The 23,373-nt window shown below is 41.5% G+C and overlaps 1 protein-coding gene across 2 annotated transcripts; it reads left to right on the plus strand.

Annotated features, from left to right (window-relative positions):
- Nucleotides 1-4,811: 4,811 nt before the first annotated feature.
- limd1a (LIM domains containing 1a) lies at nt 4,812-23,035 on the plus strand. 2 transcript variants are annotated; one of them, XM_053327570.1, is made up of 8 exons: nt 4,812-6,424; nt 11,032-11,133; nt 16,572-16,639; nt 17,705-17,767; nt 18,482-18,612; nt 19,618-19,669; nt 21,256-21,324; nt 22,196-23,035. In XM_053327570.1, the coding sequence occupies exons 1-8, from the start codon at nt 5,140-5,142 to the stop codon at nt 22,322-22,324; spliced, it is 1,899 nt and encodes a 632-aa protein (XP_053183545.1). In that variant the 5' UTR covers nt 4,812-5,139; the 3' UTR covers nt 22,325-23,035. The 2 variants fall into 2 exon arrangements, with proteins under 2 accessions (XP_053183545.1, XP_053183546.1); XM_053327571.1 differs by having other exon boundaries at nt 4,812-6,385.
- The last annotated feature ends 338 nt before the right edge of the window (nt 23,036-23,373 follow it).

Below are 23,373 nucleotides of genomic sequence, written 5' to 3' on the forward strand. Positions count from 1 at the left end.
TGTAGGAGGAAGTGCTTTTTATTTTTATAACATGAGATGGTCCACTTGTGACTGATAAAATCATGCTGAATCCCCTCATGCAAGTAAAAAATGTTGGTTTTATTTAAAAATGTGCAGACAAGAGTAAAAACAGACCATTCCTCACAGATCCCCTTAACCTTTTCTATTTTTTTCTATATTTCTACGCTCTATCTCTGACCATCAGGTGACAGGAAAAGGCTCACAGGAGAGACAGAATAACAGGAAGAGAAGTCGGGAGTAAGAGGGGAGCAAAGGGCCAACGCTGTGAATTTAATCCTAACTAGATGCTGTCACAGCACAAAATAGAGTGTGAGAGTACTAGACAGATACAGAAGCATTTTATATTCTCAGACTGGCTGTATGAAATAAGTATTAGATTCATAGGAGGTGATTGTTAACCCCTATTTTCCTCTTCATATCTTATCTGTTGTAATTTTCACACCTTCTTTTTCACTTGCCGTGATAGTGACACAAGCTAATAAACAGGTCTGAACTTGAGCTGGCCTGAACAATAAGCACAAGTTGCTGTGTGACTGAACAGAGAAACAACACAGCTGTTTTAGGTGGGTCAAAAAATGCCAGACGTTTTTCAAAGTGAGACATGTTTGAATAAATGGGTAAGTAGAATATTCCTGAAAAGTGTTTCAGGTATAAGGTGCTCTGATTTGTACTGGTGCATTTTCTCTAATAATTAATTTTGTCATTGACAGCTCCTGGAGTCATTTAACACTTTTTGTCAGCTCTGCAGTTTCCATGGCGACTAGCATTATTGAATAGGCAACAGTATTCCACTGTGAGTCACTTTCTCTTCAGACCACAGTTCTCCTTACACAAGAGATGTACAGCACATATTGTCTCTGATGAGTTAAAAAAAACAAAAAACAACTTCCCCTTCCTCTTGGGAATTTCTGTTGGTGGAAAAAAGGGTGGAGCGCACAGCAGAAACAGTCAGTCACCCTCCGTTGCATCAGTCGAGCACAGGGGCTGAGCAGCGTATTCTCACAGGGGGACGCAGTAATGCCACAGTTCATTATCTTGCAGGCTGACCTCAAGCCTGGTAATTTGTTCATCCGTGAATATTTTTTGTGTGAGCTCATTGTATAAGCAGATTTTTTACTAGTTCTTTAATTGTTTTGGGGATAAAGCTGAACTCCTGGCATGTGTGTGAATGTGCCACACTTGCCAAGGTTATTCATTTATTTACCGGACCTCTCCATAGTAACAGTCTTTCAGTCATTATGGCCTTTTTGTGAATGTAAAATAGGTCATGTTCAATGCTGCTCATGAATTCAGTCACACAATTTGACATGTATTGAATGAGAAGTACAAAGTGAGTACTACTCACTGATAAGAATAGTTATAAGTCATTAATAATAAAAATGACTAGGATTGTACCCTCATCCGGCAGGACTTTTTTAAAGCTGACCAAAATCCACTAAATTCTTGACACTTTATTAACTGCAGCCCTTGTGATTTATCACCCTTAATGGCTATTAATAACTTGACTTTATTAATGACACAATCACTACAGGAATTTTGCACATTCTGTCAATTCAAACGTTTTTATTAATGGGTTGTAAAAAACCTACAAAGCATTAGTAAATTATTCCTTAAATGAAGCCTTTAGTTTCAATCTTTGGGGGGTGGTGTCTTCTTTTACCTGCTGCCAAAGCTTCTCAAAATAATCTACTTAATCCATTTGTTAACATCTGTCCAGACCAACTGTTACTGTCAAGCAGCTAGCACTCGGTGGCTATATCTTACTCATCAACACAGCTGCTTTACAAAAGTTGCCTAGTGCTGCCAATAATTCCTACTCTACTCCATTTTTTCTCATTTTTGCTGTTTCATATGCTTTTAAGCAAATGTAATACTTTATATTATAATCGGCAGACTTTGAATTGGGGTCTAAAGGTAGAAGGTGCAGTATGTTGTACAGATGTTAAAATGCTCTGAGACAAACTTGTAATTTTGTTAATAAAACTGACTTAACTTACAGCTGCAGACATCCCTCTACAGAAGCATGTATTCACATTTAGTGAGAATATGATGATTCACTTCATATGCCTGAAGAGAATATCAGTGTCTTGTCAATTGTCAATTATTGACATGCTTAACATTCCTTTGCCCATTCCCTGAGATCAATTAGTTCCAATGAATTTTGTGGTGAGATTGAAAACTAGAAAACAATGTTCCGACCATGCAGTATCATCCTTTTTTTTCTTTAATAAGGTGCTAATTGCCTGAATGGGCGATTTAACATAATTGGAGAATCCAAATAAACTTGGTTGTTGTTGATACCTTTTATTTCATGAAGTAATTTTTAAAAAATGAGGGCATTCATGTTGTAAATGTAAAATTCATTCAAGTACTGACACATTTGATAACAAAGATTGTGTTTTATTTACAGCACCAGCAGAGCCCAGAAGCCCTGACTTCTTCATACCAACTGGGGGTTGTTAGAAAACCTACACACACGCTCCATCCATGACACAAATAAAATGCATTCCTGCATGTTTGCTGGGTGTTTTTTTTCCATATGCAGCATGAGTTCATCCTACTGTACCCCAACTCAGGCTCAGATATTCCAGCCAGGGTCAGGACACAATGTGGAGGGGTCACTCTGTGTGTGTGTGTGTGTGTGTGTGTGTGTGTGTGTGTGTGTGTGTGTGTGTGTGTGTGTGTGTGTGTGTGTGTGTGTGTGTGTGTGTGTGTGTGTGTGTGTGTGTGTGTGTGTGTGTGTGTGTGTGTGTGTGTGTGTGTGTGTGTGTGTGTGTGTGTGTTTGTTTCACGAACAGGAATGTATGACGTCATTCAACCAAAACAGAGGGGCCACAGACACTGTAAATAGCCCCCCTCAACCACAAGTAAAATACGTATGGATGTGTTTTACTTGTGGTTGAGGGGGACTATTTACAATTGTTATAAAATAGTTACTTGCGATATGAGTTTATTACACTGTCAGGATGATTAATTAGACATGAGAAAGCTTTTAAAAACATTGCATCAGACAGCCACAGGTTACATTTTAATTACCCAGCATATCTACCTTTGCTAGTTAATCATAATGTGCAGCATATTGCAGTACAGTCTCCTGTGTGGTGTGTTTGTGTATGTATACGTATGTTTTTCAAGATTTTAATGCTTAAGTGAACATTTCAGGTGCCAGCTTAAAATATTTGACTTTGGGAAGTCGAGCATGAATATGCAAATATTACTCATCACTAAAGATGTTTCCCACTTAACAGTAAAGTCTGTTCTTAGTATATGTGCACTGGCGTCTTCAATTTTCCTTATCACACAAATTGCATACTGGTGCATGATTGATTCTAAAGTATTTTATGATGCCACAGTTTATCATGTTTGTATGTACACCCAGATTTAAGGTGAGCTCAGAGTAACTTTCCCCCTTCAGCAGATAAATGTGAAAACAGCCATCTGGTTTCAAACACTGTACACACTGTACGTCATCTGCACAGTGAAGCTCAAATATTCAACTTAAGGAGGAAGAAGGAAACGTGTCTTTGTGTTAAGGGGAATTTAAGACAAAGAAGAAAAGTAGTCATGCATTACCACAGAACAGCACATTTTTAAATACAGGGATTGTTTTTAGATGGATTTTTGAGAACACTGACTGACAAACTAATTAACATTAAATAAGACTTTTACATATAACTATAAGGGACATAGTATGGTTTCATGATATGACAGTATGTACCTTGAGAAAATACATTTGACATCAAATATTTTGCCCTACAAAGCTTTTCATATCTCTGAAGTATCAGGCCAGCCAGGGAAACATTAGCTTTATGGCAGCATTGTAAAAGTAAAGAAGTACAGTATCAAAAATATAAGTAGCCTACTTTTACATAGATGTACTTTTATAGGCCTGCTATGATTTAGTGGTGTTGGACAGATTATATTATTATTGCCACCCAGCATATGATCTGTTCTCATTCTTTCTCTAAGGAAAACGCCTACAGAGCTTCAGAGCTCAGACCAGCCTCAAAGACAGTTTTTTTCATTTTACATTACTCAACAGTAAGCACTTATATAACTCACAGTGATTTACTATTTATGGGATATTTTCCTCGTTTTTTTCTTCTTCTTATCTCTATAGTTTTAAGGGTTAAGAGAGCCATGGCAGATATTTCATTGTATTTGAATGTAGAAGTTGTAGGCTACTTTTTAAATGGACATGACACTTTGAAATGAATTTATACATCAAATCTTAATCAAGTCTAACTAAATGCAGTGTAATAAGAAAGACAATTGATTCTGAAGTGTATAAAGTACCTCATACTAACTAACTAGAGTAAATGTATTCAGCTACCCTCCACCTCTGCCCTACTCCTTACTCCCAGGTCAGCCCTTTCATTTTATGGAGCAAAAGGGAAAATCCTGAAGTGTTTTTTTTTTTTGCTGACTCAAAGACGCGACTGAACTTTCCTCGATATGTTTTTTTTTTAAAGAGGACATGAAGCAGGAGCCCAGTTAATGTGAGCTGACTTGTCTCTTGATTTAGAGCACTGCGCCTTTAAAAAACAAACTGCTCCCTATTTTCACTCCCCACGGTTTGGTTCTCAGCGGTGAACTATTTATATCAGTCCACGGTCGCAAAATTAACCACGTATCCGCTATTTTAACAGTTTTTAAGTACTTTTCTTCGACCGAGTACGGAGGGATAAAGTTTTTGAATGAAGGTCCCCCGCTGGGACTGTAAAGCAGGGGAGGAGGAGGAGGAGGAGGAGGTGGGGGCAGTTTGCGAGGGTCGTCCGGGCTATCGGATCTGAGATCTGCTGCTCACATTTATAACCAGACAGACCTGGGTTTGTTCAGGGCAGAGCAGAGCTGAGCTGAGCTGAGCTGGACGGACGGACGGGGAATATATCCACCGAGGAGCGGGAGCAGGAGGACGCCGAGTTTCAAACTTTGAACCGGACGACTAAAAGGGACGAGAGAGGAGAACAAAGTTTGAGCTGTCTCCTGCTTGGACCGTAAAGCTAATAATTCACCCTGGAGGAGGTATCACTCTTTTACTTTGACTGTTGTGATTTTCTGTCAAGCTCAAGACTTGTAACTTTAGTTTAGTTGGAACAGACACACGCTTTCTTCAAAATGGATAAATACGAGGATTTAGGATTAGAGGCAAGTAAGTTTATCGAGGACTTAAACATGTACGAAGCATCCAGAGATGGTTTATTTCGTACGAGGAGGGACGCAGGAAATAACCCCGATTTTGAGGAGACGAGGAAGGTTTTTGCCTCTAAAATGACTAAAATACACATGCAGAAACACCAAGAGGAGATGGCAAAAAACAACCTGGCCATGAAAATGAATGGGGGTCACAACAACACATATTACACCAAAGACAGGCCGCCTATCAACAGCTACAGGCAGCCGGGTGAAGCAGCCGCGAAGCCCCCGATACTCTCTGGCCCCGTGCCGGGCACCACGGCTGGGAACCAGTACGCACAGTTTGACGGCCAGAAACACCACGCAGGCATTCAGTCTGAGCCTCCAGCGGGCAGGGCATATGGCTACGGAAACAATTACGATAATAAGGAGCGCTTAGAGCCACATTCATACCAGAACAACACCCCTACTCCCCCCAGCCCAGGAAACGCATCTCACAGTGCGCCCACACATGCTCGTCACCCGGCCAGCCAGTCTGCTGCTTGGGCCCCATCCAGAGAGAGCCAGCCTTCCCCATCTTTGTCTGGGTCAGGGAGCAACAGTGTAACTCAGCAACAGCCTCAGCGCCAGGCTACACCTCCCTCAACCAACAGTCTTCCATCTCAGCAGAGTCAGGCTGTCACCCCTTCTGTTAACCAGAGTCCACCCTCCTCTGCTGGGTCAGTCAGGGGATGGGCTGAAGAGCCCTCTGGCTCTTCCAAACCAGACCTCATCCCCGCCCTGCCAATGAGTGCCTTCACAGGAGGAGCAGACTTCCATGTGCAGCAGCCACACACATCCACACAGTCTGCAGTTCATTATGCACCACCTTCTTCGACTTCGAGACCCTCTTCCAGCCAGAATGGTTCTGTGGTGGCTTCCTCTCCCCTGCCTGCACCTTCTGAAACATATCAACCCAAAGTCCAGGTCGCATCCGCTGTCATGAGCCCTGGCAATAACTCCAAAAGCTTCAACCAGGTTCAAGGTCAGAGCCAAATACCCACCTGTGGACAGGCTGCCTATGTTGAAGCTGAAGTCCCATCCTCCCCCAAATCTGTCCAAATACCTTGCCAGTCCCTCCTCACTCAGCCCCCTGAACAGGGGCCTTCAGCAGTTGAAATAAAATTAGAGGCCCTCACTAACCGGCTGGAAAAAGAGATGGATGCCCAACCAAAGGCTGACTACTTTGGTAAGACTTTAGACAACCAACACCAACAAGATCCTCACAGTAAGCCCTTTCAATGACACAACCGCCCACCCACAGATCTGAATATGAACTCTCTTATTTTCTTTTTCATATTTATGTACATGCACACACAACCACACACTGTCGCCCTTTGTTGTCGTCACACATTCCTTGTGTCTGTGGAATGATTAAGAAGGCATCCCAGTGGTCTTGTGTCTTTGTTTGATTGCATTCATGACAGTCTTTGCTGATAAAGTGGCTCAACTTAAAGGCGGACGCTGTTGGAGGTTTTTTATTGTCTGTGGAATGCGGATAGAATCATTTTCTAATTAGTTTCACGCCTTTTTAAATGATTCATTGTCTGCCCTCTTTGCAGGAACAACAAACCTTTTAGTACTATAGGGGGGGGGGGGCAAGGCCAGGGAGCAGGATGTTGCCCTCTCATCCTCTCTCAGCTTGCAGAGATTTAATGGATCACTATTAAGACAACATCAGTAACTAACGTCATTAATCAGAGCTTCTGTCAGATCTGTGCTGCATTTGGTCCGTGACCGTTTGAAATGTTCTTTCCTGTGTTGACTTTGGTTGGCTGACAGTGGCATTCGCTATTTTTACTAAGTGACATCATTACTACAGACCTGTGCTTGCACATTCTTCATCACTCTTTCTGCAGGCATGCCATGCATGCTTGTGCACACAAAACGCAGAGGGCAAATAATAATGAACGACACCAACACCTCTGATTGTTATTTTTGGAATCTCAGGGCAGATTAGGAGCAAGCAACCACATAGGTGTGTTCGATTTAATTAAGATCACACAGTCATTATGTCATTCCTCCTGCCCGTCCTTTCTCACTTAAGCTGTCCTGATTTATCCTTGCATTAAAATAGATTTCCAATATTACATTTCATACACGGTTAAGAGAAGTTAAGGCTTGTTAGAGAGGTTTTCAGGGCTGTCCATCATCACACTGCAGGTACAGTAAACAGGCGAGATGTGCTGCATGTTGTGAAAGTGTGTTTGCTGCTGAGAAAGCTGGTGCTCACATGTTAGCCAGGTGTTTGGAGCCAAGGCCATTCATGAAAATGGGATGTCTCATTTAAAGAGTGGAAGGGGGGAGAGAATGAAATGGTTGATATGGTGTTTAAAGCCAAAAAGCCACACAAAAACACACACATGCACACACACAACCCACTCATGGCTTCTTACTGCAGGAATTTCCTGCAGGAATGTCATGATTGTAATTCACAGTCACCCTCGGCCCCCCTGTTGTGTGCTAATATTGGTGTGTAAGGGAAGATATTCTGGCATACGTCACTGTCACGACGAGGCTCATAAATAGCACAGTGATGTGAATATTACGGATGTGTGGGAGAACGTTGTGCGCAATCAGCCGAAGTACAGGTTTTAAAGTAATACAGTCAATGTATGTCTTTTTTTCCACACATGCGTTCCCATGTAGCCCACACACAGTTCCTGCGCTGAGTTTCCCACTAGACCATGGCTCATCCTCTGAGTCATGTGTTCATGCCATAAAAAACTTGTGTAGGCTAGTTTCCTTCACAGAAGTTCAGTTTCATCACAGGAGACTTTCATAGTTTAATGCAGAACAATTTGAGAAAGATGTGAAGTTTTCCAGACTGTTGAGCTCTTTTGTATTTGCACCATTACAGACTCAAGTTATGTTAAATTCTAGTTGTGTTACTGAAAGATGATGTTACCTTTTAGTCAACATATATTGTGCTTTCAGAGGATCCATCAGAGTTCCCAACCAAGTGCTGATTGGCATAAATGCAGCTGGAGGTTCTGGGAAAATGAGTCCAGTGCCAAACGGCTACACTGGGGGAACACTGAGGAATGTCTGGAGAAAGAGAGCGAGGAATTTAAAAAATGAGAAGATACAAAAGGGGAGGGGAGTCCCAGACAAGTTTAGGGGTGCCTGCAGAGCGGCTGAATGGGTGACCAGACAAACGACGGAAATTTAGGGACAAGTTCGTGGATGCTTCTTTGTCCTCGGCCACAAGCCTGAGAGGATGTGAGATTTATAGATTGATCCAAGAGGGAAATGAGTGGTGGGACATCCCACTACTCTGCCTGCCCTCTTCCTTTGATTTTCACACACATACACACACACACACACACACACACACACACACACACACACACACACACACACACACACACACTTAGAGCAGCAGAGCGTTTGGTGTTGTGTTAAGATGGAGGATTAATTTATCCCATCTGGCTGTTGAGTGGAAAGCTTCGTCTTAACTCTTCCCAGGGATTCTTGGCTTCTGCTCTGGCGGGCTTTTGGAGTCTGACTTTTATGTGTGTGTATGTGTGTGTGTGTGTGTGTGATATCCTCTCATGCACGTCTATGAATACATAGCCAGCGGTTATTTGTCTGAATTTAATGTTATGTCACATCTGGGTGTGGCGTCTGTCTGTGTGCAGAGTGGCAGAGTCTGAAAGTTACGCCACAGGTGAAGCAACTCCATCATTTCATGTTTTGCTTACAACACAGGGAATATGTGTATGATTGTTACTTATATCTTGTGATGGATGTGTTACAGATATTTAGCCACATATTCAGATCCTTTGTGAAAACACTATATGTAATAACTAACTAAACACTGTGGTATAATTGGAGACAGAGTAACACTTGATGGCTCCTGCAGTGTGTGGACAAGGGCTTAATTTTCAGCCGGTGGCATTTTGGTCAGCCAGCAGCCATCTACTGGGAGTTTTGACAGCTGGGAAAGGTAAGGGGGGTGGTAAGGGTGGGGGCTGCAGAAGTTTTGGCTCTGTTTTGCTTCCCCTCCCCCTATTTTAAGCAAGCAGCGAGTGCCCTGAATAATCACACTGTTTTGGAATATGGGACTCTGTCCAAAAGCAGATTTGTAGTGGCCCAACCGGCAAGGAGGTTGCTACAAAAATGAGGAATTGTGGGGTCCCATACGAGAAAAGGAAAGAGAGAATGGACTTTTACTACATTTTTTTTTGGTTCTCAGGGGCCTTGCAAATCAAAACTCGCTATAACACATTTAAAAGAAAAATGTCCTTGGCCCAGAGTCAGGTTTTGGAAAAGTCCTGATGTGCTGTACAGTATGTATGTTCATCTCTGAATCCTTTCACTGTTTGATTTTTTTCATGAGACTCATATTCATGCTAAGTTGTCTGTTGTCTGACACAAAGTGAACGTTTGCTAGAGATTATATGCACTTTCATTAATTAATTTCAGTAGTTTGAGGGCACAACTTCATTTACTGTGTTTTCATATAAACAAAATAACTTACATAAGAGCAACATTCTTTTGCTTTCTAATAATATCCCTCCTATTATCTCTAAATCTTCTTTCCAGCCATTGGGGCCCCTGTTGATATGTCCTCTGTTGTGGCATGAGGAGAGGCTTAGCTGCAATATATATAGCCCAATTGTATATTGTGTAACTGCAAGTCAACGTTTGAAGAAGGTTATTAAATGTAACAGAGTGTTTTTGGCGGAGGCAGCCTCGTGATGTGTGTTGGATACAGGGGAAACAGTCGACTCTTTGTCAGTGTATGAGGAGGACCAGGGCTGAGCTGAGCTTCTCTGTCACTGGGGAGTTTTTCTATAAAAACTCACACTCAAAAATAACCTCATGCACACACACACACACACACACACATATACGGACACTTAAGAGAAACTGTTTAACTTAACGCATCACAATTCAATGGTCCTATTATTACTGTATCTGATTGATTTAGCAGCTCGTTGATTACTCATCAGGGTCGGCTGTGACGGGGCTAGTCACTTGTCATAGTTCATATGCCAGTTGTCATATCGCGTCATGTCATACAGTGTGTGCTCAGAGGGATGGAAATTGGCAGCCGTGAAAGATAATATTTTTACATCAGGCGTCGGGAAAGTAGTGTCACATCCTAAAAAAAAAGAAAAAGTTCTATATTGATCACACAAACCCTGTGTTGATCATGAGCCATTCAAAGTCAAAGGAGAGATTATGTAATTTGTCTGGCATGCTCTCATGTGATTTGCTATTTTAAAGGCATGGGCTGATATTCTTCCCCCGACTCACAGCAGATAGAAAACTTTTGCTCTCATGAGTTACTGACTTTCATTTCTGTTTCTTATTTTTGAGATTTTTCAACTCTGCACATCTGATTCAGTTTAGAAGAGTGAGTGGATCAATATTAACTATAGACTCTGTCTTCATATCAAGCCACTGACTCGTTGTGTGTGTGTGTGTGTATGCTGATTTTTATCAGTCTTCATTAACAGAGTTCTCAGTCTCTGAGCCAAGTCAAATAAGCAAATAGGGATATATTTCCCCTTTAAATGATACAGCCCGCTAACCAGCTTCCTGACTAACTGATTGTATGTGAAGTGATTCTTTCTCCATTGTTTCTGCCTGGTTTAATCTGGATCACAACCTTCACACTTCTTTATTGGCCTTTATCCTATTCTTTAATATTTATAGTGTAACCTTGAGTTTGTTGGAGTAACGTCAAACTTTGTCTCATTGAGTCTTTATTTTTATCTCCGGTCCATTCTTTGAGTCAGTATGAGTTACTACAGTATAATGTGTGACTATGTTATATTTACAGTATATTTTCTGAATTGCTGATATTCTGTGTTTTTCTTCCAGGAGTCTGCATAAAATGTAACAAGGCAGTGTACGGAGCCAACCAGGCCTGCCAGGCTATGGGCAGCCTTTACCATGACAGCTGCTTCACCTGCAGCGCCTGTAGTAAGTACACACACCCACACACACACACGCACACACACACACACACACACACACACACACACACACACACACACAGTTTTCCTTCACTACTCCCATTCACTTTCACCTTCTCTCCTTGGTCGATTCACATGTAAAGCTCATGTTGCCCCCCTGACTAATAGGCTGCCAAAGACCCTGTTCTCTTGAATGAAAGTGGTACCTTCTCCTACAGTCATTCACTGCCGTGAGCAAAAACAGGCGATTATTTAGGGATTACTGTCCTGTGCTGCTGGTGTTTGGTTTCTGGGTGTGCCATTTACTCCTGTAGCCCACACAAAGACACACAGAGCAGCACAGATAGTTTTTTTCCATCCTTAGCCAATGAAATAATTTGTGTTGTAGGTACTCTATTTTAGTCATCAAGTCACGTGTTGAAAACTGCAAATCAGCTGGAATTATAGTAAAATGGAAATTACAAAGTCTATTTAGAAGAGGGTTTGAAATAATATCGTACAGATGTGATTGATGGGATGATGGGTGTGAGTTAGAGAATACAGTGTGACACGGAGCTGTTGAGAGAGATGGAGCTGTGGAGGAATGTTAGCCTACACACACCCCTCCCTCACCTGTATTGTTAGAGCAGGAGAAGAAGTGTTGAATTAGTAAATTAGACTTCAGATACAAAGTTTTTGCTAGCTTAAAGCCAAACGCACTAAGATATAGCTCTATAGCAACCCACTTGATCAGTTTGGACAGTTTACCTAACCAATTAGGCACAGGCATACATCAGCGGAGGTCAGTTCATCACCTTGGCTGCACTCTTAAATCTATGGCTGACCTGTAGCTTCATGCCTCAACAGTAGTGCGCTTCCATAGTCAAAGTAAGACCTTGCTCTCTGCTCCAGCCAATTAAAATCTCTGCCCCAATTATCAGATAGTGGGTATGTGGAGTATTTGCGGCATCGTGCTAACCCCTGCTCAATCCCATTATTCTGCTGCACCTTTGACCTTGGCAGTTTCGCCCCCACACACACTTGTGTTTGTGTGTGTGTGTGTGTGTGTGTGTGTGTGTAAGAGAGAGGAGATGAAAAAGAGGAGACCCATAGTGATTCTGATGTCTAAAGTGGGGGGGAAGAAGAGTTTACACACCACATACCTCTCATAGCTGGCTCCATGTGAGGGCATAAAGGTTGTGCTGGCTATGAGTGGCCCCAGGGAAAAGCATCTCAGCTGGGGAGGAATGCAGGCATAGGGGCCCACAGTGGGCCAGGCTCCAGGAGGACACCGGGTGCTGTTATGTCAGCTGGGCACACCGGAGTACAGTGCGGAACAGGGAGACCATTCAATGGGAGCACAGACATGTACACATACTCATATGTATTCATGCTTCAACACAGTAAACCTGTAGCTCGACTGAGACGCGGTCAGACAGTAAGTCACATATAAAATATACAGTTCATCCTTTCTCGTCTTCCTCCAAAGTCTTCTATGTCAAGGCGTCTCGTATGCTTGCTGAGTTGCATAACAAGTCTTTATGATGGTGAACTTCCTCTCATCCTCTCCGTACAGCCCCCTACCCCTCCTCCTCCTCCTCCTCCTCCTCCTCCTCCTCCTCCAAGGTGACTCCTGTAAGGCAGGAGAACATTCTTGCAGGCTGGGAGAGCTCAGTCTGTGTGTCTCTACTGCAGGGGGGGGCACAACTCCAGGATAATCATTTACAAACAATTTACAAACTGTTAAAGGTACAACCCAATTCCAGTTTGAGAGGAAAGGTCTCTGTTTTTAATGAGAGGATTTGAGCTACACAGTAACCAACTCAAATCTGTGGAAATGGAAGTAAAACGAAAGCAATTGCCTCTGCTTTCCCACTGATTTTTTTTTTGTCATAATACTAAGAGGCCCACACACACTGCAGCAGTCTAAGGTGTGACTTGAGTTTGTAAGGAACAGAGGTACATGGACCCCCTCTCAGACTCTGCTTTCATAACATCAGCTCTTTATCCCCAACCAGTCTGCAGGCTTTGGGGAATACAAACAAGGATCTGATTGGTTCTGAATTCAGTGGTATGTTAACATCTGCTGGCTAGATTTTCAGGGCCTTGACCAAACGTTCCAGGTGCAGCTCACAGTCAGAAATATGTGTTCAGACTACCAGAGAGAATTCCTCTAAGCGCAGGAGGAGCTTTTTCTCTGGTAATTAAACATAGCCTGGATATCTTTAGCTGGACAGGAAATGACTTTTGGTAAGATGGAATCTCACAGTAAACACGCTACAAATGTGAAATTGGTATAAAACAGATATGGCTTTTGCTCTTTTGCTGAGATGTCTCACTTAAGTCATTTACTCACAGGAAAGAGCAGGGTCGCGGCTCGATTAGGAAGTCATGGCAGGGTCGCTGTGAATTGCTTTTTTTTTTTTTTAATGGGATTACATAAAGGGATTCATAGAGTGTTTTAATTAGAAAATGGCCTTGTGTTTTGTTCTGTGGCTCAGGTATTTTACATTTTTATGAAAGCACAATAGTCACAGTCCTTTCTAGTGCCTTTCAAACAGTCAGCCCTGACTCCTGACTTTAATTAAGCTCTTATCTTTCCGCTAAAGCTCAGAGCCTTCCCTGTCTGACTCAGTGGGAAAAAAGACAGGAATGTGAAGAAGAGGAATGGCCCATATCTGACTTTCATCCCCTTCATCGTCCCCTCTGTCCTCATGGACAGCTCCAAAAAGACTGTCTGTCAGTAATTACTCGAGCCCGGTTCCACACCTTGGCCCAATCAAAAGGACTTGTCTCCTCTTACAGCAGTTACTGTGTGAGCCTTGGCCAGACCTCACTGACTGCGTGACCGTTTTTATTCTGTTATACTGAGATAATGTAATTGTGAGTAAATGGCTCAGAGAATTTCATGTGCTGTTGATTTGAGAAGATGAATCATGAGGTTTCATTTGTGTCTTTTTGTCAGACAGCAGTAGCAGTTTTAGAAGAGAGAAGACAGAACTTGTCTCATTTATTACGTTATTATTTATTTTATTCAGTTTGCAAAGTAATTCAAATCCATTTTCTATGCATAGCTGACAAAGATAAAACCCTCTATCACAGTGATTGTAATTTTATATATTATTTGGTTATCAATTGATAAACTGTTTAATGAACCAAACAGGAATGTCTGTATTTGGTTAATCCAGCAGATTAAAGGCATACCATGCAGGATTTGTTGGGTGGTGTTTGTAAACACAACACTGTGCTCTCCTCTAGAAAGTGAATGAAGAGAGGAAGCAGCACTGGAGATAAATAAAAAATAAAATATTATTTTCTGACAGTACGTTCTAAAGCCAAAATGAACAAAACCCACACTTCCACAAAACTCTGTGAGAAGGTGCTGCGTTACCAGATTTTGTGTGAATGCAGCTGAAACGCACAATGAATCCTGTCCGCTGTGGCCTCTCTGGTCTGTGTGCGTGTATGTGTGGCTCAGTCTAGCCCTCAGTCAAACAGATACAGAGAGCACAGGAGAGACACAGACAATGATATTACCTGGTCGCTACGTTTCTATAGAGTCCCTCCCTCACACCCTGCACAATGATATTGGCTAGGGGCTAAACACCCAATGACCTAAGGGTGATACCTAGAAATGTCCCAAACAAGGCAAAATAATAAGAAAATACAGGCAGTGGCTCTGTAGGTACATATAAACATGGGTGATTGAGAAAGATTATGTTCGTATGAGTCTAACATTGTTTTTTTTTTGTTTTTTTAGAATAATTCTGCAAAGTTGACCTTTTTAAATATTTTAATATCTCTGCTTCATCACATTAATGCAATATAAAAATCCAATGTTGCCACAAAGCAGTGTTAAGTTATTTGCAACATTGGCCTTGATAGTTTAATACTCCCAGAGATATGAGTCAGATTACTGTATGAACATGAGAGCAAATTCTCTGCAGTTTAGTAGGCTAGTTTGTGGGCTGTCAGTGTTCTCAACAAAGACCAGTAAAACGTGTTATTCTGTAATAATACTCATGACCACCTTTCCTCTTCGTCCTAAAGTCTTCCTCCTCTTATTGTTACTTCACTTTATTGTTTGAGCTTCACTGTGCAGAGTTTGACACTATAGAAGGCTGTTTTCACATTCATCTGCTGTAAATGGAAAGTTTCTCTGAGCTCAATGAATCTTGAGTTTAACAAGGATGATTTGTGACATCACAACTAGTCTGGTAGCCAGTTGTGGTCCAGTGTGATGTGGAAACTTGAAGCCTCCAGTGCACAAACACTGAGAATAGACTCAGGGAAGCAGAAGACCTGCTGTGTCTAGTAGTAAAGAGAAACATGTTTACAGATTAATAGATTTTCCATGAGGGAGAATGAATAGATGTCAACAGTGTTTAGCTAGTTCAATTATCTTTTTTGTGTGTGGTTTTTAAAAATATTTAGATGTCTTGAAACTTGTCTAAAATGGGATCTTGAGTTAACTAGCATAAACTGTGAATCCTGTTGTGGTTAAACAGCTTTGTGAGACTTTCTGGTTTTATCTGGATACAAATAATCAGGTAAACAAAGCATGAGATGGAGGATGGGAGATAAAGAAAGCTCCTGTTCACCAAGGTTAACCCCTTCTCTGCCCCGCTGTCCCCTCCCTCACCTCCCCACTCTAAAAATGTTAGGAATGTTCCGTCTTCCTGTGGGACCTGGGCAAGAATAGCTATGTAAAGTGAGCAAGGAGGCTTTTGTGTGTGTGTGTGTGTGTGTGTGTGTGTGTGTGTGTGTGTGTGTGTGTGTCTGTGTGTGTGTGTGTGTGTGTGTGTCTGTGTTGCTATGAGAATCCAGATCCAGACCATAGAGCTATTAAAGCACACAGACAGACAGGAAGCACACCCAGCACGTGGAAAGACACCAAAAGGGAACAAAGAAGAAGAATAGTGGGTCGTTGCAGGTCTTGGCCTGTTGTTGCAATGAAATATAATACAGCAGAGTGTTTAATCTGTTGCACCTGTCTAGTAATTGGATTCAATCACCATTTTCCCCACATGTGTTTGATCCAGATGTGTTCCTTGTCTGACTGCCGCCTGCTCTGTGTCCCAGCAATATTATATTAAGACACCAGCACACCGCAGACCCGTGTATTTGAATTATCTGCCTGGGATTTAGCAGAATATAATGAATACTGCAAGAGGGCCCATTACCTTTGAATGGCTGTAATTAATCACCGTGGTCTTTTATGCATTAGTGCTGTAACTATTTGAGTCTGGGCTCACGGCTTTGCAAGATTTTCCACTACGTCTTTTCAGCATTCTGTCATCAACGTACCTTTTGTAGCCTGCTCAAATGTAGTCATCATAATTCAATAATGACAACTTTTTTTTTTTTCTTCTAAGAGGATATTTCTAATGGGTACAGGTGCTGCGGGTCATGCTGTGTACCGCTTGAGTGAAATGATACAAATGGGCTTTTTTCTTTTGTCTGCAGGTCGAAGGCTGCGGGGTAAAGCTTTCTACTATGTTGGAGGGAAGGTTTTCTGTGAAGAGGACTTTCTGGTGAGTGAGTCAATACACAATCAATATTCAGTGTACCAGTACAGGGGTACAGAGTGTATTGGGCTGAGTCTTTCATCTATGTTCACTTTCACCCCATCCATTAAGAGGTTATCACTCTGTCCTTTTATCACCATTCCTGACGTGTCCTAAAAACAACCTATAATCTGTCAGGGTTCAACTTACACGCAAAATTTAGGTTAGAGACTTTGACCTTGTGGCCCAGTTTCCAGCACCTAATGCAGCTGATTCATATCAGTTGCCTCCCTTGGGTGGAACTGGACGGAGGTCAGTAATTGGAGAAGCTGTTTTGCTATGGTTTATAGGGTGGAGGGAGGTGGTCTTCCCAGTCACACCAGTGCAGAATGACTGTATGTACTTTGCAATAATGGGAAATGGTTTCAACCACATATTTTAACACGGTTGAAACCCTGCTGAGAAAATGTGTTCATTTGTGTCACACTATGACTGTACAGTGAGTACTTGTACTCAGTCAGTAGCTCTGCGTGTGTTTACTCCAGGACCCCTCTCTGAGTCAAACCTCATCTAATTGCCCTTCCACCAGCAGCTCTTAAAATCATACTAAATTAAATTTGCTCTGGCTCGACTCCCTCTACGTGCTGTTAATTACGTCTGGTCCTCTGCCAGGCCTGTTAGTGTAGCCTCTCCTCTCTGACGTTGATCATACATAACAGATAATAAAGCTCACTGATCTTCATTCTGGATGAGTTAGATGCCAATCTCAGAAACCGCAACATACTGACTGTGAAAGACTTTCTTAAAATGTGTTGATGTTTTTCTTAATTGGCAATTTCCACAAACATAAAGCTGCAAACTGTACTTTACAGACTGTAGAGATGCTGTTCTCAGAAAAGAAGAAGTGATTTTTAAAACATTTTTAAGAGCAGGTTTAAGAAGGTTTTAGTACAACTACACATGCTAAAACCACATATGCTACTTTAGAGTGTGCCCGGGAGACTCGGTCTGAAACAGAGTTGGATATTGCTGTCCCATCTGTTGAAAAAAACAAATTCCAGTGACATCACTGTCATCTTTTCTCTCTTAAAGTACTCTGGTTTCCAGCAGTCTGCGGACAAGTGCAACGCATGTGGACATCTGATCATGGACATGGTAAGTGTGTGTTACGTCTTTATAGCTGTGTGTAATTGTGTGTGTTTGTGTATGTGGGTCAGAGCCAGGTGATCTCAGCAGAAACTTTGAGTTACTTCATCCTAAATGAACTTTCTGTGGGTACATCTGGATAAAGAGTCAGGAGGAAGTGTTGGCTCCACATGTGCTTCTCTCTTGCTCTAACACACAGACACACACACACACACACACACACACAGACACACATACATACACAAACACAAGTCAAGAAGTTTCGCAGTATATAAAGATTTCTTTTAACTTGACCACATGTTCTCCATTCGACTGACAGAGATAAATAAGATGGCGTCTTACATGTGCACATTTAACAGATGTATAAATAATGACTGAGAATGAATCATCAGCCGTCATTGTAGATGTGTTGATGAAGACAATATTTTCATTTAATGCTTGTGTTTTTCTTTCAGTTGTATTTAGTAGTTGTTATTACTCATTATATTATCCTGAGCACTTAGTGGGATTATTCTTAGCTTTGTCCTATTCTTGGCTCCTGTGATGACCTAATGTACCCTCAGGGATCATTAAAGATTCATACTTTCTAAAGGCAGTGATTTCTTTTAGAACAATGACTATTTTAATTCTGTTAGATACAAATAGTGATGAAATATACGAAATGGCAATGACAGAAGAAGATAGAGCATTTCCTGTATTCTTCACTCATTTTTCTCTTCATAGATCCTGCAGGCTCTCGGGAAGTCGTACCACCCCGGCTGTTTCCGCTGTGTCATCTGTAATGAGAGCCTTGATGGAGTGCCCTTCACTGTGGACACTGAAAATAAGATCTACTGCGTCAAAGACTACCACAGGTGAGCGTCACTTGTAACACAGTAGTTCAAAGGAACACAAGCGCATGATGTGAAGTTATCTGTGTTAAATTATTTTAGCACGAAGCCGGAAAAAATATCACTGTTTCATATTCCGAGTTAAATCGCTGCGCAGCTCCTGCAGGATCAGGTTTAGAGGGTCTGCTCGGGCTGACTAGAAGTTCCTCTCCGACACGTGTGGCAGACACATGAGAAGTGTAGTCAGGGATGAAAGGAATGGGAGGGGGGGAGGAAAGATCACTGTCCTGTAAGAGGTGTGAAGAATGGTGTTTGGCCACGACTCCTCTCTTCCAAACTCAATAGTAACTTGCTCCGTAATGTCTGGAAAAATAAGCAGTTTGTAACTTCTGAGTGAGAAATCTAGGTTTTTGTGTGAGTAAGGAAAACGTTCTGCCTGTTGCCAACATGAAGAAATTGTTTTCAAATGTGAATGATCAGTAGTAACACCTGTAGAGCCTCAACAGCAGCTTTACAGTTGCAGCTGTTGGTCTCACTGCTGGGACAGCATGTACAGCCCAACTGAGCACACGGCCGTCCCACAGTGCCCACATGTTCTTTCCTCTGATTAAAGCAGACAAACCTTATTGTGTGCAGAGTGTGTGTTTGACTTTTAGCCACAGTCATGCCAGTCCACACTGAGAGGCCCTTTGTTATTCCCTCAGACATCCAGGTGCCAGCCATGTGTTTGGACATAATGAATTAATTTTGCTTTTTTGTTTTCCTACTCTGTTTTTTTGGATTTGGGGGAATCACGTGTTGGAGGGAAATCCAGCACATCTGCAAAACTGGCATCTCCTTAGTCGAATCAGGATCTTGAATCCAGTCAGTCAGGGAAAAAAAGAAAGAGAGGGTCACTAGTTTAAAGGTTGGGAGAGAAACATATGAAGTTTAACCTTTTTATAGATGAAGTGAATCTGAATTCAAATCATGAATGGACTGAATTGAAACTCTATGAATAACCTCCATTTCCCCATCTCACTCCTTTAGGGTCCTCGCCCCTAAATGTGCAGCCTGTAACCAGCCCATCCTTCCCTCACAGGTAAACTCACATTGCGTTTAGTACTCGCATCCATACACCATTTTGGGAGTATACATCACAGAGAAGTGTTATACATTATCTGAAAGCTCGGAAGCTGAAGATTGAGTTTTGGTTAGGCACCAATTCAAATTTTGAAAGTTTAGAGTGTATAAGGTCTTTATGATTGAAGTATATGATATCCCTTCCCATGTTCAGGTATGTCTCATAAGTCATTTTTGACCCCTCAAGAATTTGATTTTAGTATCAAAAACTGTTGACATTTGGAGATTTCTGAAAAAACGAACGAGTCTTACTGACACATTTATACTTTATACTATATACATTTATACTGTCCAAACCTGCATGGGATTAGCATTAAGTGGGCATGTCTATAAAGGGGAGACTCGTGGATACTCTTACAACCATTATCAGATGTCTTTGCAGGTTTTTCCCTCGCAAAAATTTAGCCTAACTTTGGAGTGTTATTCAGCTCCCTTCCCGACAAGCTAGCATATGATAGCTGCTATCAATGAATTCCTTTGGTAGTCTAGCATCTGGTATCTTCAATGTAGCTTTAAAAAATAAGCCTGCTACAGACTCTGAAAGACTTCAGGATAGACGGGGCATTGGAAAAGGTTAATGACATGCTTTATAGCTTAATCACATCTAAATGTTACTCGCCATTTCCTGTGAACCTTCACACCACCGGGAACTCAGATTATAAATACATATTTGCTCATGTTATGACCCTAACACAGATGAGCAATGTTCAGATGTCCATATTTCCCACCAGACTACAGGTCAAAACAGTGTGAGGTGGTGTCCGGGATGAGTGTGTGGACAGCAGGGAGAAGTGTGGTTCACATGCTGGCAAAAGCAAAGAAATGTCCAAAATTAGAGTTGACTTTTCTGGAATGTCCCCTTCCCTCCCCCTTCAGTGAGACTGGTGTCCAGAGGAGAGGTTGTGTTTGTCTGTGTTTGTATGTGTGTGTGTGTGTCTGTATAGGTATGGAGGGCTTAGTCTGCTGTATGTGTTTGTGTAAGCTGTCGTATAGACGTTGATTGGAGTTCCCACTCAGGCTGATATTGTAACCAAAGAAAGATTACAGCAGCACATAAGGAAACACCTCTTCTCTGTGTGGGCATGCAGAGTCAGGAGGACAAAGAGTACACTCACAGATGTACAGATAGAGATAAAAGTTCTCTCTGATAATCTTTGTAAATAATTTGCTGCGATCCTGAGCTCATAACTGCTGCAATTTTTGTCTTTCCATCTGTATATTTTTTGTTTTCATGACAGGTCTGAGTACAAGTTCTTGTTCCTTAAGAGAAAATTGAGAAACTGTAATGAAATCGCACTGATAGCGTAGCAACATGGATGGTCTGCACTCAAAGGCGTGATCGACAAGCACTTGAGCTCCAAGATTGTAATGCAGAGGAGCAGATGAAAGTACAGACTATTCAGCTCCTGGCTCACATCGCTGTGCTCACACTTCTGATTGATCTTTTGAAGCTCAGACTGAGAGTAGTTGAAGAGACTAAGACGTTGAAGTGTCTTCTGGCAAAATTGACTTCAGTTGCATTTGTCTGTCTGAATTTCTTGCCAGGGGTCTGATGAAACCATTCGAGTTGTATCCATGGACAAAGACTATCACGTGGAATGCTATCACTGTGAGGTAGGTAAAAAAAACAAAAAAAAAACAGGTCAGACTTTTCTGTCACAAGACTAAAATATGAAGCTTTGCATTTGAGTTATCTGAAAACAAGCATGTTTAGTGGCTCGGTGCCAGTGCCCTCCCGAATGTCTCATTAAGAGAAATCCTAATGAGTAGATTCTCAATCTTAATCACAGTCTCTGCGGTAATTATATACTGCTGAGGAGCACAGGTATGCAACACCTCATCATCGCTATCTCACCATTTTACTCAAGTGTCTTTTTTTTTCTGCCAAAGGCTGATTGACAGCTGCTGTTCTTTCAACTTCATGAAAATAAATATCAGTGAGCTGTGAGGAGCAGCTCCCTGTTAAAATAGTGTTTAACTGTTGAGTCGTTGGGTCCTCCGAGTGGTTTTTTTCTGTCTTTCAAGTTGAAAGACAGTCTTTGTCTTTGTAAGCAGATTTTTCTCTCTAAACTGTAAGCCAGAAGGTAGATAAAGAAATCCTCCAACTGACCTGAGCTTTATGATTTTCTTACTCTGCACACATATGAAATACGTTTTATAAGTGATAAATGCATAGGATGGTAAATATGGTTTGGGAGACTCACACACTGATATGCTTGTGAAATCAAAACAAGGTAACCTGCAAAATATAAACAGAATTGAAAAAATAAGTTAAATATAATAGATTAGAAAGAAAAGAAAAAAAAATTAATTAATTATTGTTGTGTTGTGTTTGTCCACTCTCAAGGCAATCAGTGCAATCCATTCTGTCAGTAGTAGTAAATGAAGTCAGTACTGAGCATAAATGAGACCAGTTATCCTCTATTTAAGCTCAGAGAACCTTTCAGTGGACGTGTCTCATCCTCATTCCTTTTTGTGTTTACAGGACTGTAAGATGGAGCTGAATGACGAGGAGGGTCACCGCTGCTACCCTCTGAACGGCCACCTTCTCTGCCACTCCTGCCACCTGAAGCACATCGAGCCTGGCTCCTCCATCACCGCCTCGTCTTACTAACACTAACTGCAGGCGGCGGGAGACCCCTGGTGGATTGTTGGAGGAACTGCCAAAGAGTGAATAATGACAGCAGGAGAGGATTTAAACAATTCTTGTTGTAGAGGATTGATTGATTTAATGCATAAAATCATACGATGGTTTGACCAGAATGTTAATGAAGTTTTCATTACGTGAGTATTGACGCCTACAGAGGTTATGACCCAATAATTAAGTATTGTAATACACAAAAGCCCTCTTTGAATGCAGTTATACCCACTGCAATACTGACTTTGCAGAAGTGTCGCCATATAATTATTTTGTGTAAATACTAGGGATATAGGCTGTGTAAATATCTTACTGTCAACTCCCATTCAATACTACGTGCCTTCACTTTCACACTTCTGCTGTGGAGTTAACATTCAAAATCAATCTATAAATCATCTGTCCAGATGTTCTCATTAACATGTTGTTCCTGAGATGATTTATAAAGAATATGCAAAGTCCACTGTGCAACGTGACACAAATCACAGGTACCTAATATTTTAATTTTCTGGTTTGATAATAATGGTTGAGTCAGAGTCCTCTGATTCATGCAATATACAGTATTGAGGCGTCTTGAAGCTTCTTGTGGACGCAGGAAGGAGGAAAGCAGTTTCTACATGCTTGGAATGTATTTATACATGCATAACATACAAACTAAAGTAACTATTGCGGTAACAAATCGATATCTCATTATTGTGTAATAATTTTAAAAGCACAACGAATGACTAATTTCTTGCTTTTCATTTTCAAGCAGAGTTCGTGCTGTAGAGAAAGTGTTAATTTTCTTGTCAGAGAGGTCACCAGTGGTCCTGTTGAGGGATCAAGAACCACACAAACAGTCTGTGAAAAGCCTCCATTAGTCGACCTATGATGCAAATAATGTTGCAATAAATCACATTAAGTAATAATTTTCTCACACAACTATCTCATAGAAACATTAATATCTTCCATGTTAATATGTCTATATGCTTAGGGCATATCTTTTTACAGTCATAGAACACATTGTATGACTTTTGTTACATGTGACC

This window comes from Scomber japonicus, chromosome 10 (assembly GCF_027409825.1).
Source record: "Scomber japonicus isolate fScoJap1 chromosome 10, fScoJap1.pri, whole genome shotgun sequence".
In the NCBI taxonomy this organism is placed as follows: Eukaryota; Metazoa; Chordata; class Actinopteri; order Scombriformes; family Scombridae; genus Scomber; species Scomber japonicus.